The sequence below is a fragment of the Myiozetetes cayanensis genome, unplaced genomic scaffold (assembly GCF_022539395.1).
Source record: "Myiozetetes cayanensis isolate MyiCay16 unplaced genomic scaffold, myiCay2020 scf23, whole genome shotgun sequence".
NCBI classification, from domain to species: Eukaryota; Metazoa; Chordata; class Aves; order Passeriformes; family Tyrannidae; genus Myiozetetes; species Myiozetetes cayanensis.
The window spans coordinates 10,666,488-10,682,334 of record NW_026087445.1 but is presented as its reverse complement, the minus strand read 5'-3'; the positions used below and the strand labels follow the sequence as shown (position 1 = coordinate 10,682,334).

The 15,847-nt window shown below is 42.3% G+C and overlaps 1 protein-coding gene across 5 annotated transcripts in view; it reads right to left on the bottom strand.

The window, feature by feature from the left end:
- Window positions 1-11,907, bottom strand: part of RALGPS1 (Ral GEF with PH domain and SH3 binding motif 1) — an 88,938-nt gene extending 77,031 nt beyond the window's left edge. For 3 of the 5 annotated variants that reach the window (XR_007629442.1, XM_050320060.1, XM_050320064.1), the window contains exons 1-4: window positions 11,740-11,907; window positions 9,386-9,502; window positions 4,855-4,950; window positions 2,862-2,977 (exon numbers count right to left, since the gene is read on the bottom strand). Coding sequence is in view for 4 of the 5 variants with exons in the window: in XM_050320060.1 (XP_050176017.1) it covers window positions 2,862-2,918 (57 nt within the window). In the remaining variant the exon portion in view is untranslated. The other 2 variants (XM_050320061.1, XM_050320063.1) reach the window with 2 other exon arrangements.
- Between the last annotated feature and the right edge of the window lie 3,940 nt (window positions 11,908-15,847).

Here is a 15,847-nt window from a genome sequence, read left to right as displayed (position 1 = left end):
ACATACAATTTTAGCTCTACAAAACTTCCAGCTTTAGCAAACCACTTTTAAAATCACAAGCTAAATAAAAGGGCTTAATATTTAAACTAAATATGCAAGGTAAAGAGTGGGTAGATCCAAGTCAAGCTGCTCTACCCCCAACATTATAAACAAGGAAAAAATTGACACATCCTGAAATTTAACTGGGAAACTACTGATTGGAAGCCTGACATTTGTGCTGATCAAACCCAAGAAGAGAATAAAGGGGCATTAGTAGAAAGGCAGACAGGTATGCTGTATCATGCAAGTGCAAAGTCAGCATTCAGAAAGAGAAGCACTGCCTCAGTATCTACAGATGTGTGGGTAAAGGATCAAGATTAATAGTCTTGTTAGACTTCCAAAGATTTTTCATGTGGTTCATCATTCCAAAGCCATTACGCTCTAGCCATTAAGCACAGACTGTCCTTGCAATGATAAATAATTAGTTACAAGACAGTTGTTACAAGAACTAGAAATATGTTAATCAGCAGAGAATTATGCATAGGTAAGTGATGTTTATTATATATTCAACAACCTGGAAAACAGTGTACACTTGTTGCAGACTATGGATTTTCATTTCATTTATTTAATGTGGAAAAAAAAACCCCAAAACTGGCAATGAGAAACTGAAAAGGGTCTTCACAAGATTTGACTAAGTCTGGAAAAAGAAAAAATATATAATGCATTATGAATATGCTCCTTTAAAAATCCATGGTGCACCCAACTCTAAAATATATATGCAGTGTAAGTCTCCATCTTAAAGCTGGAGAAAAGTACCACCAATCCCACATTTAAAATGCGTGCTTTACTGGGTAAGCTTTACTGTAGCTGATTTATAATATTTCATCATAATATTAGAAGGAAGTAGAAAAACCAGAAAAGCTCAGTGGGGCAGTAATTCCCAAGCAGCGCTCTGTCATGGTTTTGCCCACCAGCTAGTCCCTGGTCTTGAGGATGGTTTTGTCCAGGTGGATTTCCGGACAAAAAGCCAATCAAAACTCTCAGTAACGCCTTTGCTAATTACATATTTAAGAAAAACGGAAGAGAAGGTGGGTTGTGCAGTTGAAATTAGAAGTGGCAGCCATGTAGGAGAGGAGGCAGGCCCTGAGTGGGCCAAGGCCCCCTCCTCTCCCGGTCTGGGCTGGGGGCAGGTGTGGCACTGAAGCCCCCCTTCTCTCTCTTGTAAGAGAGTGGAGGAAAAAAAAAAAACTTTAGAGGACTGACTGCTTGGACAGAAACTGCTGCAGAAGAATTCCAGCACAGAGATAAGGGACCTCCAAGGTCAAAGCTGGTAACCGTAGGAGAGAGAAGAAAAGTTCAAAGGGGGGGGCTGTTTCTTCCCCCTTTCACTCTCTCTCTTCAGCAGGGAAAAGACTGAAAAATAAATCCCTGCTACCTGTGAAAGATTGTTGGGGTGAGGACCCCATGCAGCTCACAAAGGAGCTTGTGGATGTACCAGGAAGCAGAGACTTCATGAATAGGACTGAAATGAGGCAGAGTCCTGTTGAAGACTTATAACCCTGAAAGGAACGAGGCTTACGCCGGAGTGAAAACGGCTCGGGTAAGCTTGGGATCTCAGTGAGAAATCCATGCTGCTGGTGCTGGAGATTTGTGACCCTGAGAGAACCTACGCTGGAGCGAGACAGCTCAGGTGGGATGTTGGGATCCGTGTGTGGGATCCATACTGCTGCTGAAGATTTATGACCCTGAGAGAAAGGCTTAATGCTGGAGCGAGAGTGGCTGGGGTAAGCTTGGGATCCGAGTGAGGGATCCATGCTAGACCCATGTCGGAGAGGTCTATTCAAGGACTGTTCTCCCGTGGGGAGGGACCTCACAGGGAACAGGAGTGGACTCATAAGCCATTATCCCCTGTAACCCTGTGGTGAAGATCCATGGTAGGCAAGTGTCCCCTTTGGAAGAAAAACCTTCAGGGCCTGGGTAAGCCCCCAGCCTCCGGTCTTAGCCCAGGAGGGGGTTAGGCCCAGCCCTGGAGGCCAACATAGAGCAAGAGAGAAAAAAAAAAGAGTTCCAGCTGCGACAAGAGTGCTGCAGAGTTACTGAAGAGACCTGGAGCTCCAAGAATGGAGAAAGAGACTGCTTCTCTTCCTTGGACTGATGTAAAGGGGGGAGAAGTGTTTCTGTAAAGACATAGTACTTTTACTTGAGTAGAATTATTGTAGATATAGTTCTTTAGTTTTAACTTGTTAGTAATAAATGCTAATATTATTTTCCCAAATCAAGTCTCTTTTGCCTGCATAAACCTTCTCTCGACTTAAAATAATTGTGTAGGGGGTGTAAGAGCAAATTGACCCAGAGCAAAACCACGACATGCTCCCTTGGTTCTCATGGAGCTGTGCACTGCAGCTCAACACAGAATGGGGCAGTTTCTGGAAGCAGCACAAAAAAGCTGCATGGTCTGCAAAGGATACAAAAGTTTAACATCAACAAAATCTTAGAGCAGTTTCTTACTAGTAGACTAGTAAATTGAAAAAAAAAAGAAGAAAAAATACAATTGGATATTTCTGACTGGCTCAATACTGATGGTACATTACATTGCTCTTAACTCAAAAATAATAAATGGCTGCTCTAAGTTACAGAATAACAGGTCAAAAATGCTATTTAAAACTAATCAAAATGAGTAATCATCATCAACAATGACAAAAAAAAGTGTCTGTAACACTAAGAACCACAGAGTGTTCTAAAATTACTCTGCTGTCATGCCAGTCCTTTTCCTTATGAATGGTGTGGCATTTGACTAGTAGTGGAAACGGCTTCTGTGAAAGCTGAAAAAAGTCAAAATTTCCATTTTGATATAGGAACTAATAAACTCCAAGGAACTGTACCTCTGGAGTGGCAGAGGTGACCATCACATTGGCCATGAAGTCATTCCTTTTATACATGCTCTCCCCAAGATGCAGAAAGTTTCAGCTCAGCCAGCAGTGGTTGAAAACAGAAATTCCTGCAAAGCAAATGTATTTGGGGAAATAAATGAAATTTATAAAAACACCACACTACACCCACACACAAAAGCCACTCCATAAAAGAGATTTCATTTTTCTTTCTCAGAGCAAAGAACTTATGAAACAAGATTATCTCAGGAGACAGATTCTCTTTTCTTTTTCGGGTACCAAACTGTAAAGGAGTACAACCAAATATCGCTAAAGCCATGACAAGTCCTTATCCCTACTTCCACTCAAATCCAGAATTATGGGGAAAAGAGAGTATTATTTGTCATTTACGTTGAATTAGGTTATATATGAAGACCCTGCCAGGCAGTATGCATCCCGAAACTACAGGCTACCAAGAACTGCTTACACAACTACCAAGTCAGATCAAGCTCTGGTTCTCTCTAAACTGAGCAAACAAACAGCAGGGTGGTTCCATCATTCCCAATAGCACACACAGACAAGTTCCATGGCCACCACTGCCTTTGACTGCTGCACATGGACTCTGTCAGCAAAATCTGTAGTTGCTCAAATATACAATGAGGGATACTGCTGCATCTCCCTCTGCATTCTTGGTCCTTCCCACAACACTGATTACACCAATAGGAAAATGCTGGAAATGCAAACAGCTGAGAATAAAAATAACCTCTTATTTTACTCTCTTTAGAAAGGTCTTAACTCCTTATCCCTACAAAGACAAAAAGCTGTCTCCCCACTGTCTCACATGAAACAAGGCAGTAATTGTGCTTCAAATAATGCCAAAATCTCCTGTTAGGCAAGTCAAGAAGCAACTTCCTTTATCTTGTGTCCTGATAAAATTAACTCATATTTTGAACACTAACACACTGCAAAGTATTTCTAGGTCTGGAATTGCTCCTTTTAATAGTCCTTAGAGATACTGAAGTGGAAAGTAATTTTGTAGACGTAATTTCTTTAATATGTGGCATTTACATCAGGGCCACAAAAATATACTTGTGTCGTCCTTACCTGTCTTTTTGACTAGGCTTTCCAGTTAGGGTGTGGGGGCTCCAAAATGCTCCGAAAAGGGAAAGAAAAATCCCACATGTGAACTTCCATACTGCCTAAATTCAGTTTTACTCAAAATTTTAATGTTCATTATATCCAAATGAGACAGAAGTGCTCTAATATCTGAAACCAAAAGCACCAATGTACTTTTGCCTTTCAGCATTCAGTACATACATAAAGCTTGCAAGGCTAAAAACGTTCATTCTAGAAAGCATCAAAATAGATTTTTTTTCCCCCAAATGTCTGAAATATAACAAAAGCATTACAAATGCACCGCTTTTTCCTCTGTGCAGAGGTTTCCCCAAGATCTACCTACAAAAAAAATCCTTCTCTACACACCCGTTTTTTTTGCTGCCTTGAGGAAAGTCAGAGAGAGTAATTATCCTTTTAAGTTAAATCCATCGGGTCATTTGAAGTATTTCCACATCTGCTATCTCAGAAAGTATTACTCTGCACACAGAGTAACACAGGAGGTAATACTAAGCCAACCGTAATAAGAGGCTGTCAGACAACATAGAGAAAGGTATTAAAAACAATGCTCCCCCATGCTTGCAATATTTCCCTCCAAAAAGACTTTAAAAATTTCTGAAATTCTGAAAATTATCAAAGGTCCAATATGTTGGCAATAAAAGGTAAAAAGTTACTAAAATGATATATAACTTCTTTTCATAGCTTTTAATTCTTACAATTTCTTTCAACTTGCTCAGGTTAACAATTAAAATTATGCATTACACAAGCAGTGCTAAAAATCAAAACAACGAAAACATCTTATCTGTTTGCACAGAGGGTTCACACGCACATTGCAGTAGATCTCATTCAGTCTGCCAGAAACAAAGTGGATAAATCAGGATGCAAACATACATACCACCAGAGGTTGTCTGTTCTTTGCCAGCTTAACAAACCCATTGAGATACGTAGCGCTCTCTGAAGCAAAACTGAAGACAGTGCAAGAACAACTAAACTGGAAAAAAACAAAAACACCATCAAAACCAAGCACAGAAGTAATCCCTATAGCCATTATTTTACCAGCATTTGTCAAATTTTGTTATTTATGCACAGAAGTGACATTCTCTGAAAGCAAAAATGCAAATTTCACATTGCTGTTAGTAATATGCATAACTTCATTCGGTACTAGTTACCCAACTCACAAGAAACTCACTGAGACTCTTAAGCACAGATATCACCTCTGGCCTAATTTCTGAATGCCAGCAGAGCAATCTCAGGAAGTTAGTGACTGTTCACACACCTCTCAGCAAACAGAAGACAAACCATGTCAGTAACCACTGATGATCATTGTTCTTACTGATTTTCTTGTTGGAGGAAACAATACTGAGCTAGACAAGTTAACTGGCTTAGCTGATTTCATACCCCATTTACTTACTATTTTCAATAGTTGGTTATGGTTTTCCTAATACCACTGAGTCATGAACTGACAGCTGCAGCATCCTTTTAGGAAAAAATACTTGAGTATTTTACCAAAATATAACTGTTCTTTCTTAAGTTTAAATTAGCTGGACAACTGGTTCAGTGAACATAATTAAAGAGCACTGGGTCATTGCCTGGGCACTGATAAAATTGGTTGGAGCCAATGAAAGTTACCAGTTGGGTTTGCCTTTTTTTTTTTTTTTTTTTTTTTTTTTTTTTTTTTAAATAAATTTAGAGTAGAATAGAGTTCCAGTTGGAAGGGATGTACCGTGATCATCTAGTCTTACTGCCTGACTGTTTCAGGGATGACCAAAAGCATGTTATTAAGGGTATCACTAAAGGCCCTTAAACACAGGCGTGGAGAACCAACCACCTCTCTGGGAAGCCTGTTCCAGGGTGTGACCACTCTCTCAAGTGAAGAAATGCTTACTGATATTCAGACTGAACCTTCCCTGGTGCCACTTTGAACCATTCCCTTATGTCCTGTCCCTTGATCCCAGGCAGAAGAGATCAGCACCTCCCTTCTCCACATCCCCTCTCAAGAAGCTGAAGAGAGCAATGAGGTTGCCACTCAACCTCCTTTTCTCCAACCTACACAATCACAAAGCCCTCTGCTGCTCCTCAGAGGGTATGTCTTCCAGAATTTGGTATTGGGCATCAGAAAGGTTAGCCGTCAAGATGAGGGAATGAAGAATACAAAAAGCACCTACCTCCCACAACACCAACAATGCACTACTGCACTTCATTGGCAATGCCTAGCGTAAGGATACATTTACAATAGACCATATAGAGGTCATATTCAGTTCTGAATTGTTTTTCATCATTGCATTAATTTTCCTCTTTCTTCACTCCTAAACTATTCCTCCAGATGTTCACCATTATAACCTTTCTTTCCTTGGTGAACGACAAAGTCACACTCAGATGCTGTGGGCGTAGATACAAATGGCAATATGCTAGCACACCTAGCTAACATACTGAAAGAGGAAAATGGACTCTATTATGAAAACAGAATCAAACAATAACAGGGTTCTATTTCTGCCTCTGTGCTTGCAATCAGCTGCCGATGCGAAACTTGTATCACCAGCTACATCACGTCCAGCTTCTGCCCAGAGGCTCTTAGGGGCCGGCTGAGGGGTGGGGAGAAGTCCAGTCTCTTTGTTTTATTGGTAATAAAGACCAAAAGGCAATTAGCATCACAGTATCTAAAACCACGCACTGCTTGTTCTCTGTACCTAGATATTACATACCATTTCCCCCTCACACAGTTTCTTTTGTTTAGTATCATCATTTTAATACTAAATCCAGAAAAAAAGTAAATTCAAAAGGATTTCAAACTCCTTCTGAACCAGCTGTTTGTCACTGCAGGGACAGAGCAAGCCATCCTGAAAGGATTTTGAGAGGAGAATTTCTTTACATCTTTCCAAGCAGCAGCTGCTGAGTGTTACACGGGCACTTGCTAACCCAGAGAAATGTTAACGCACAAACCTCAGAAGCAGTGAGCAACACTAGTACAAGATCATTTTATTCCTGACAGCATGCCCTCCCCGAGGTACAAACAGTACATATTTTTACTTATGCCCCATCCACTATCACCTCTCAGCCCCCATTTCTCATATATAATTTCTACAAAGTGGAGAGAAAAAGACTGCATCTTCCAGAGTAACGGCAGAAATCATCCATGTGAACCCCACTTCCTTCAAAAAACAGCAACCTTCTGTCTGCCATCAGAGCTTTTTCACCACATAGGCTTCATGCACAAACACAGATCTGAGACTGGACAGTGGAGCTGTGTAAACCCTCATAATGCTTTATAGAAAAAAGCTCTTTTAATTTCTAAAAGTCCTTCTGAAGTAATTCAACATTAGACCTTAGTGGACATTTTGTACAACATGAAAAATGCCTGAATTTAAAGAATCATTTCCTACTAACAGTTTATTAAGAAAAAAGCAATTAGGCTACAGAAGAGTAGTCATATAAAAGTGATGTCTTTTTAAAGATCCTTGTAAGAAAACAGTTTTGTGTATTTCCAATATCCACTTCACCCAAAAGTCCCTAATATATTTCATTATGCTTTAGGCAACAGTACCACCTATAGATAAAATACACCATGGACAATTTAGCATGCACATTTTTCATGCACATTCTTTTCTGAGAAACTTGTTACTATAGTTAATGATGAATAATGAAAATGTAGGGGAAATAAAATTCATAATTTAGTACATAAATCCCTATATTGGGCTGTGACAAGATCCAATGTTGGTATATCTTTTGAAGGCAAACAGCATACCCAAGTTTAGTGCAGAAGCTTACACCAGTGACTGTTACACTACCAGCACAAACATGGAAGGTGAGCAAAACTAGCAAAGTGAGTCCCAGATCTAGGATCGCTAGACTTGGCATTCTTCAATAGATAGAAGTAGGATTTTAACTAAACACACTACAAATATTGTTAAGGGACTGTGGATTAATTCAGCTGACCACAAATTGAAATCACTGAAGCAAATACCATTTATCTATAACATGCATCATTCCTGAGTAAACAGGCTGCAAAACTGATTCGTGCAGCAACTCCCAGCAGCTGTCAAGGGGTCAAGTCAAACTCAGGAAAAGCAGATTCTCTGTTAATTTCCCATACTAAAATTCTCCCAACTCTCTTGCTTCCACCTCTCCAGTGCACTTACTGATATGAGTTCAACTGTGAGCAGGGAAGCAGCTGCTGTCATGAGTTTAAGAAACAACTTCAGAATCCATGTCCCAAACTCTTGGGTATTATGAATACACAACTTATTTTAATTATACCTAACAGCACGTTAAAAACAACACCCAAAGTATAGTCAGGCTTTTAGGATACACTTTACTTGACCAGTCAGGTGTGATGCTAGACTGCCATGGACCCCTTTGTTGGTTGCCCCACAAGCCAAATTCCAGCTTTTCAAAATAACTGTCGTAGGCAACCTGGATACAATGGTATCTGTGGCAATCATTACACCAAAAAGATAAGCTACCATTCTACAAGTTGAATAAAAAGAAGGTCATCTTATTTTTCAAAATTATAATGAATGCAATGTCTCAATCTCCTAGTTTAAGAGCTGCATGCACAATTTCATAACAAGATGGCTGTTATAATGCTCCTAAACTGTCAAAAACTATTTCAAAATTATTAACTATCTCACAGGATCTTGAGCTGCATGTCAGAAGATTGGTTTAGAATTAGTTGGTCTGGAAGCAACCCTCATTCCAACATATGATTGTGTGAAGACGTGTCGACTACAGAACACACAAGAATTCAAGCAAGCTATCACATCAGATTTCACAATCTAGCCTCCCGTTGACACTTTTTACAAGTACCATCCTTGAACTGCCAGTCTTACTTTCCTGAAAGAACATTGCATTGCTATTTCAGCAGCCACTTCTTTCCCACAATGCAGGTGGGAGTTCTGCTGCGACACTTTACATTATCCTAACCCTTTATGACCATGCAAACAAGAGTCATCATATATTAACTGGAAATGACTCCATGTCAATATAACATGAACACAAGGAGGAGGAAAGCACTTCTGCATGTCAAAGGGAACAAAGTGAAAAATATTTCTAGGTTAACAACAGTAACTACAAAAGCAATACATGTCCTCAACAAAAACCCAAATAATACATAATAAAACCCCCCAAGTGAAGAACCCAATACCATCTTGATCCATATCAAGAGAAGAGCTGCAGCACTCTCTCCCGCCAAGTCCTCTGTCAGCAGTCACCACCCTTCTTAAGTCTACAAACTTGTATAGGTTAGAAGGCCAAGATATATGTTTAGGGAAGTTATACCTTAAGGGAATCTCCATGAAACAGTTACAGGAAAAGAAAAATATCTTAAGTTCTCTATCAGAAGAGAACTGACAGTAATCTCTGCAATCTGGTATCAAGTGTAAGCGAAAATATAAAAATACCTATAACTTCAAATACAGTTGCATACTTACAGTAGAATAAGGCAGCTGTGCACTCAACCCATTTTGGTACACTCCTCCATTAGTCCTTTGTTAGGTCTAGCTCTGGCTATTCAGCAGGTTTATCTCTTGTTTAAAAGCATGACATTCCTGCAAATAAGAGGAAACAGGATTACAGTGACATTTGCTTTACAACTCAGTTCTTCTGTAACTGAGGACTGTTCACCTAATACATGCACTCTGGTATTTTTATTTTTACCTCTCCTCAACTTTCACAGCTAGTTCCCCATTCTAGTTTCACTGGTATGTGACAAACTCGCAAACAAAAGAAAAGAATATACCACAGAGGGAAGAGTAAGATATTATGAATTTCATAACTAGATATACTCCAAATATGTGTCTGTAACTCTCCCTCATTTGGTCAGTCAACACAAGGTCCAAGCCAATATGGGCTGCATATTGGTTCTACTCACTTCTTTCAAGGTGCTTTATGAATGGTAAATGCTGCTCATTCTCACATTTTCCTCAAGGCTTAACTAAACAAAGCAGAATGAACACAAACCCAAATACAGTAGTTTTTCTATCTTTGTATCAGCAAATAACGTTATAGCTCTTCCATCAAACATGGTGAGCCGCAAATCTGAGAAAAATACTGTTTTGGTAACTTATTTTGCTAATGTTTAGGCATATTAGGCATAGCTCTTCCCTTTTTTCCTCTTTTGCCTTACACCAACTTTTGTAACACCTGATGTTTAACAAAATTATACATCAAATGAGAAGAAAATAATCTCAAAGATAGCTACTTTCATAAAGAAACTGACATGAAAATCCCATTAAAGCCTATGTTGCTTTGAAAGCTAAAAATCACTGCAGATCACGTGGCGTTACTACTGCCTCTACCACAGTCTCTATTTTCCTTCTATTCTTAGGGAACCTCCACATTGAAAAAAATGTATCTTCAAGACTTTAAATAGCTTATTTTGATGCCAGTAGGAATTGCAGGTATCTTTTGCTGGAAGAACAGTATTCTCTTTACACACCCAAAACACATCCAGTAGGTATTCCCTGCATGAGCAAATGTTCATGAAAGAAATCATGTAAGAATCAAAATGACAAGTCAAAAATGAGTTAGCATCCACTTCAGTATTTCAACCAAAATGACTGACATAATGCATGTTGTCCATCCTGCATGATGTAGCATTTTAGTAAAGGACAAAGCCTGTAATTAATGCCCACCCTAACTTTGAGATGTCACCCCTTTACTAAAGCAAGGCACATAAACAGAAATATGAATAAAATAACTTGGTTTAAGAAGTTTTGTAATACATTTCTTCAAACTGGTGCTACACCATATCGGATGGGCAACATACAAAAAACAAACAAACAAGTGTGTGTAGTTCTATCCTTTAGAGTCTTCCTGTCCTACTCACACATGAAAAATTACTATTAGGCACGGTCAACATGAGAAAAAAAAAATCTAACTTTAAAAGCATCTGTTGGACGTAAAAGGCTAGAGATTGCTACATTCGTATGTCTTTAGGCAAAACATACCTGTCCATATTTTAGAGAGACCAACAAAAATTTCATTTTTTTTCAGTAATCGGTAAGACAAGAGACTACATATGCTCTGTTTTGTTAAGAACAACAGGCTGCAGACAAAGGGCCTGATGCACTTCCACAACCGAGAATTTCAGCAACGGTTCCTTCTCCACTACGTGCCAAAGTCCCAGAATGACTGAAGCCTCCTGGAGCCAGACCAAAAACTGTATGAAGTGATCTGAAAACAGAACTCAGCCAACCAAGGCTCTCAACACGACCTGCACGGTATCACCCCCATGATATACAAACAGTTTTCAACTTTATTCCTAAAGACCGCTGGAGGAGAGGGAGACCTCTCCCCACAACCCATACCCGTACCAAAGCTATTTCCGCTGTCCGCCGGCCTCGCACCGCGAAGCACCAGCCCCACGTGTCCGCACGGAGCCCCCGCCGGCGGGCAGGGCCGCACCGGAGCGTCATCGCCCGGCGGGCGGGGGCCAAGGGCCCTGCCGAGAAAGGCCGCGGAACACGGCGGGCGACCGCGGAGTGAGAGGCGCCGCCCGGCCCAGCCAGAGACCGGCGCCCTCCGCCCGCGCACCTGCCGCGCCCCGCAGGAGGCGGCCCGGGCCCGGCACGGCCGGCGGCGATAGGGCCGCGCCTCGCACCGCCCCTCGGGGGCCCGACAGCCGCCGGCCTCCTGCAAGCGGCGCCCCCGGAGGGTGGGCGCCCGGCTCGGCATGGCGCCACGGAGCTGCGCCCGCAGCAGGGGACGGCGGCGGGCGGGCGAGGGGCTGCGGCGGCCGGTCCCACCTGTCCTGCCGGGCACGCGGGGCTTGTCTGTATCTCACCTGCTCGAGGCCAGCAGCCCCCAGCGTCGCCCACAAGCCCTCTCGGCGCGGGGACGGCACCGAGACAGGGGTGCAGGGGAAGCGCCCTCAGCACCGCACCCGCCGATCTGGCCCTCGCCGGTGCCGCTCCCGCCGCCGAGGACGAGGCCCAGCCCGGCGGGGACCGCGGGGGCGGAGCCGGAACGCGCGGACTGACGCGCGCGCCAGCCAACTGTCGCCCCGCGCGGGAGCGCGCGCCAATGGGCGCGGGCGGGGCGGGAGGGCGCGAGCGCAGGTGCCGCTGCGCCGGCCTTGGCCACGCCCTCCCCGCCCGCGCTCTTGGCGCCCCCTGGCGGCCCCGGCTGTGGTCTCCGGGTCCGGCCGGACCGCGGGGCCGGGGAAGGGTCGGGGGAGCGGGGCCGGCTCTCGGGGTCCCGCATAGCCCGGCCGTCCCGCAGACCACCGCGCCCACGCTCCCTCCCGTCCGCGACCTAGCCCCGAGGGCAGGGTCAGAGAGGTGCCGTCCATCCGCTCCCCTCGCGGCAGCACCGGCTGTGCTTTGCCCTTCCCATCGACGAACCTCTCGGAACCCCCACACCGAACCCGGGCCAGGGTTCAGGTCCGGGCGTTGATGCTCCAGGCCCCGGCAGTGACCTGACAGAATACTGTGTGTTCTTCCAAGGACATTTAAACAAGGCTTTGTGGACCTCTTGAAGATACTTTATTGATACTTGAAGATACGAGGCGAAAGAAAAGTGCACCTTTCGCTGATTGACAGGTTCCCTAAAAGCCCCATTCAGTGCAGGGCTAAATCCAACCCCTCACACCGGGCTCCAGTTTTGCACGTTAGAGAACAAAAGCCAAGTCAGAGTACCTGGAGGAAGCTCCAAGATACTGCACGATGCCCAAACTACGTTGAGAACGCATCTTTCCAGTCTCCTGGTTGCTAAAGGTTTTCAATCAGTATCAAAGTTTAAACATCTTCAGACAGCCCAATTAAACTTGTACAAGCTTGCTTTTCAAAGCAGAAAGATTCAATTTGAGAATAAACTATAAAAATTGACAAAGATTTGAGATTTGCTTGTGAGTACTGATACAACTCCAATAACCACATCAAAGCCAAATGCACTATATGGGAAGGTATTTTCCCTACATTTCTCTCCCCCTCAGAGAGGCTGAAGAATTAAAATAATTTCATGTGAATCACCAGTCATTTAACAGACTATTTTTGAGTTTGTCCTATTACTACTGTCACTACTTTCATACTACACACACTTTTCCTCTAAAACTTCCACCATCAGCTCCCACTAAAGCAAGAGTAAAGTATTATCTGGCAAAATGTTTTCCTCTCTGTATCACTGTGCCAGGACATTAAAACAGCAGTTCATGGGCTACAGTCCTCTTTAAAAAAATATACATCAGTTAATCTCATTTCTACAAGAATTCAGGGGAAAAAAGAGTCTGAAGACTAGTTACTTCTTATCTGAATGATTATGAGATTCCAAGTTAGAGTTTCCAAACTGATACCTTATGAACTGTAAAATGATGATGTCTCCTGCCCAGGCAGGTCTCATGCAGCACAGCAGGACAACCTCTGAAATCCTGGGTATAAACCCTGCTTTGCCGAGAATGGAATCGCTCAGCATCTGCTCCTCTTGAAGCTGTCAAAATACAGACTGGAAGTCTTTGTTTTGTTCTGTTTTGTTTTTTGTTCCTGTTTTAGGTTTCAGTAATGTACAGCACCTTAAATAACTTATATTAATAAATCAGCCAGCACCCTCTGGTGGAAAAAGCCACATAGACAAGTAATGTTACTTTAGACAATGTCATTAGCCATATCATTTCCCAAAATTTTAATGAAATGTTTCTGTCTATAGTTCAACTGAGTTTTGATTTAATATTAAATTTTTCCTAAACTGATGCACAATTGTAATATGCTATTTCATACCATTCCTGAAATGTAGCATCCATGGGGTCAGGCTTCATTTTTTCTGCATGGTTATAGCAGAAAGAGAATAAATTCAGTATGTCATGTTCACTGGCTATTCCAGCTTCCCCTAAAGCTGTTTCAAGAAGTCTGCATTATGAAAAGTTAAACAATATGGCTGCATGTACACAAAGATCAAGTAAATAGAACTGTGTTTTTTTAACCTAAACAAACTTTTATTCCTTAGCCTTCTTAAAAAAACTTCTGCACAAAATCTTCGCCTTCTATCTCCTGCTTTGCTAAGAATGGTATTTTATAGCATTTTTTAAACAAGTATACAATCTCTGAGTCAGTTTTTCCCTTGATGCTGAATTCAGAAGTGCCAGCAAAGATGAGAGAAGATATTTCAGAGCATTCATAAAATTAGAATGATTTGGTTGGAAGGGACGTAAAAGTTCATCTCTTTTCACCCACTGCCATGGGCAGGGACACCTTCTACTATCCCAGGTTGCCCCAAGGTGCATCCAGACTGGTCTCGAACACTTCCAGGGATGGGGCAGCCACAGCTTCTCCAGGCAACCTGTGCCAGGGCCTCACCATCCTCACAGGGAAGAATTTCTTCCCAATATCCCCATCTAACCCTGCCCTCTGGGAGTGGGAAGCCATTCCCCCTTGTTCTGTTCCTCCAGACCCTTGTCCAAAGTCCCTCTCCATCTCTCTTGGAGACCCTTTAAGTGCTGCAAGGAGCTCTAGGGTCCCCCTAGAGCCTTCTCTACTCCAGGCTGAACACCTCCACCTATCCCAGACCCCATCCAGAGCAGAGGGACTCCAGCCCCTGACCATCTCTGTGGCCTGGATACAGTGCTCCAGGTGGGGGGGGGGGGTCTCAAGAGAATTACTTTAGTTTATGCAATTAAGTTCTTTTACTGGATATCTCTGCTGAAATAACCTTTCTACATTATTAGGGAGCAACTCTAAACAAGCAGATAAGTTGAAGTTTAACCACACATACTGTACTATGGCACTGTAATTATTGCCATGGATTGCAACTTTAAATGAATACGAACTATCCAAGGTCAATGGTGTATCCCTAGACAGAACTAAATAAAGTTGAAATCCATGCAACAAAAATGCATCATAAGGTTAGCTAGAAAGAAAGGGAGTTAAAAGAAAAACCGAATAATTTCTAAGTGTTAAGTGCAAAGGGTATCAGAATTATTCTATTAGTTGGAGACATTTTTAAAATCTTAAAATAATCTGATACACACCACCATAACTTCCCTTATTTCCACATCTTCATATGGACAAAACTAGCAAAGCAGTTCTTTGAAACTGCCAGTCTGTTTGCACAGGCAAGTGACCTATGTAATCTCCCATCTGGGTGCAGTGGAACTCCCCATCTTTGTACCATATTTTCCTCACTATACAAGGAGAGAAATCAATCTTCAGAAAGACTAGGCTGAAGTCTTCTGGTGTGTTATAAGTGGCTCTTGAAGTGAGAGACACCGTGTGTTACATCGTTTGAAAATTTGATTGTAACATCATCATTCCAGCTTTCTGTGACCAGCTTGGCAAGTTTTGACTCATTAAACCTACAAAGAGAGTTTTCTAATCTTGTTGCTTTGCTGATAGCCCTTCATTGTTTTCCCAAGTTTTTGTCTTCCAAAAAGCAGTTGTGTCTTCCACTTTTATTTGTTTTTCCATTAATCCTCAACAAGTCTGTTTTCTTACCATCACATCTCCCTTATAACTAGTCAGGGTCACTGTCCTTTCTCTACTTACTGTGTTTTCAAACAAGCACCTTTGTACTTTCTGTGATACTGCCTCATACTGATGAACCTCACAATATTGCCTCAAAACATCCTCCTTCAGAACCCTCCTTTGTTTTAATGACAGGAAAGAGTTCACTATGGCTGCTCTTTCCAAAACCCTTTTATCTTTTCCTTTCCTGCCTACATCTGTTGTCGTTGTTTTTATACAGTACAAGCCTTCTAAGGAAGTCATATCAGAACGTGTGTCTTGAACAAGGGTCTCATTTATAGTACCAGCAAAATACAGATGGACATTTTTTCAGAGCTCTGCCTTGGTAAGCTTTCTGTTGCACTCCATCATACAGAAGATCTTCCCTGATACTACTTCACCCTTTTTTCTGATGCCAGAACTTCAGTTATTTGGGAGAAAGGGAGATCTCTTGTGCCCATT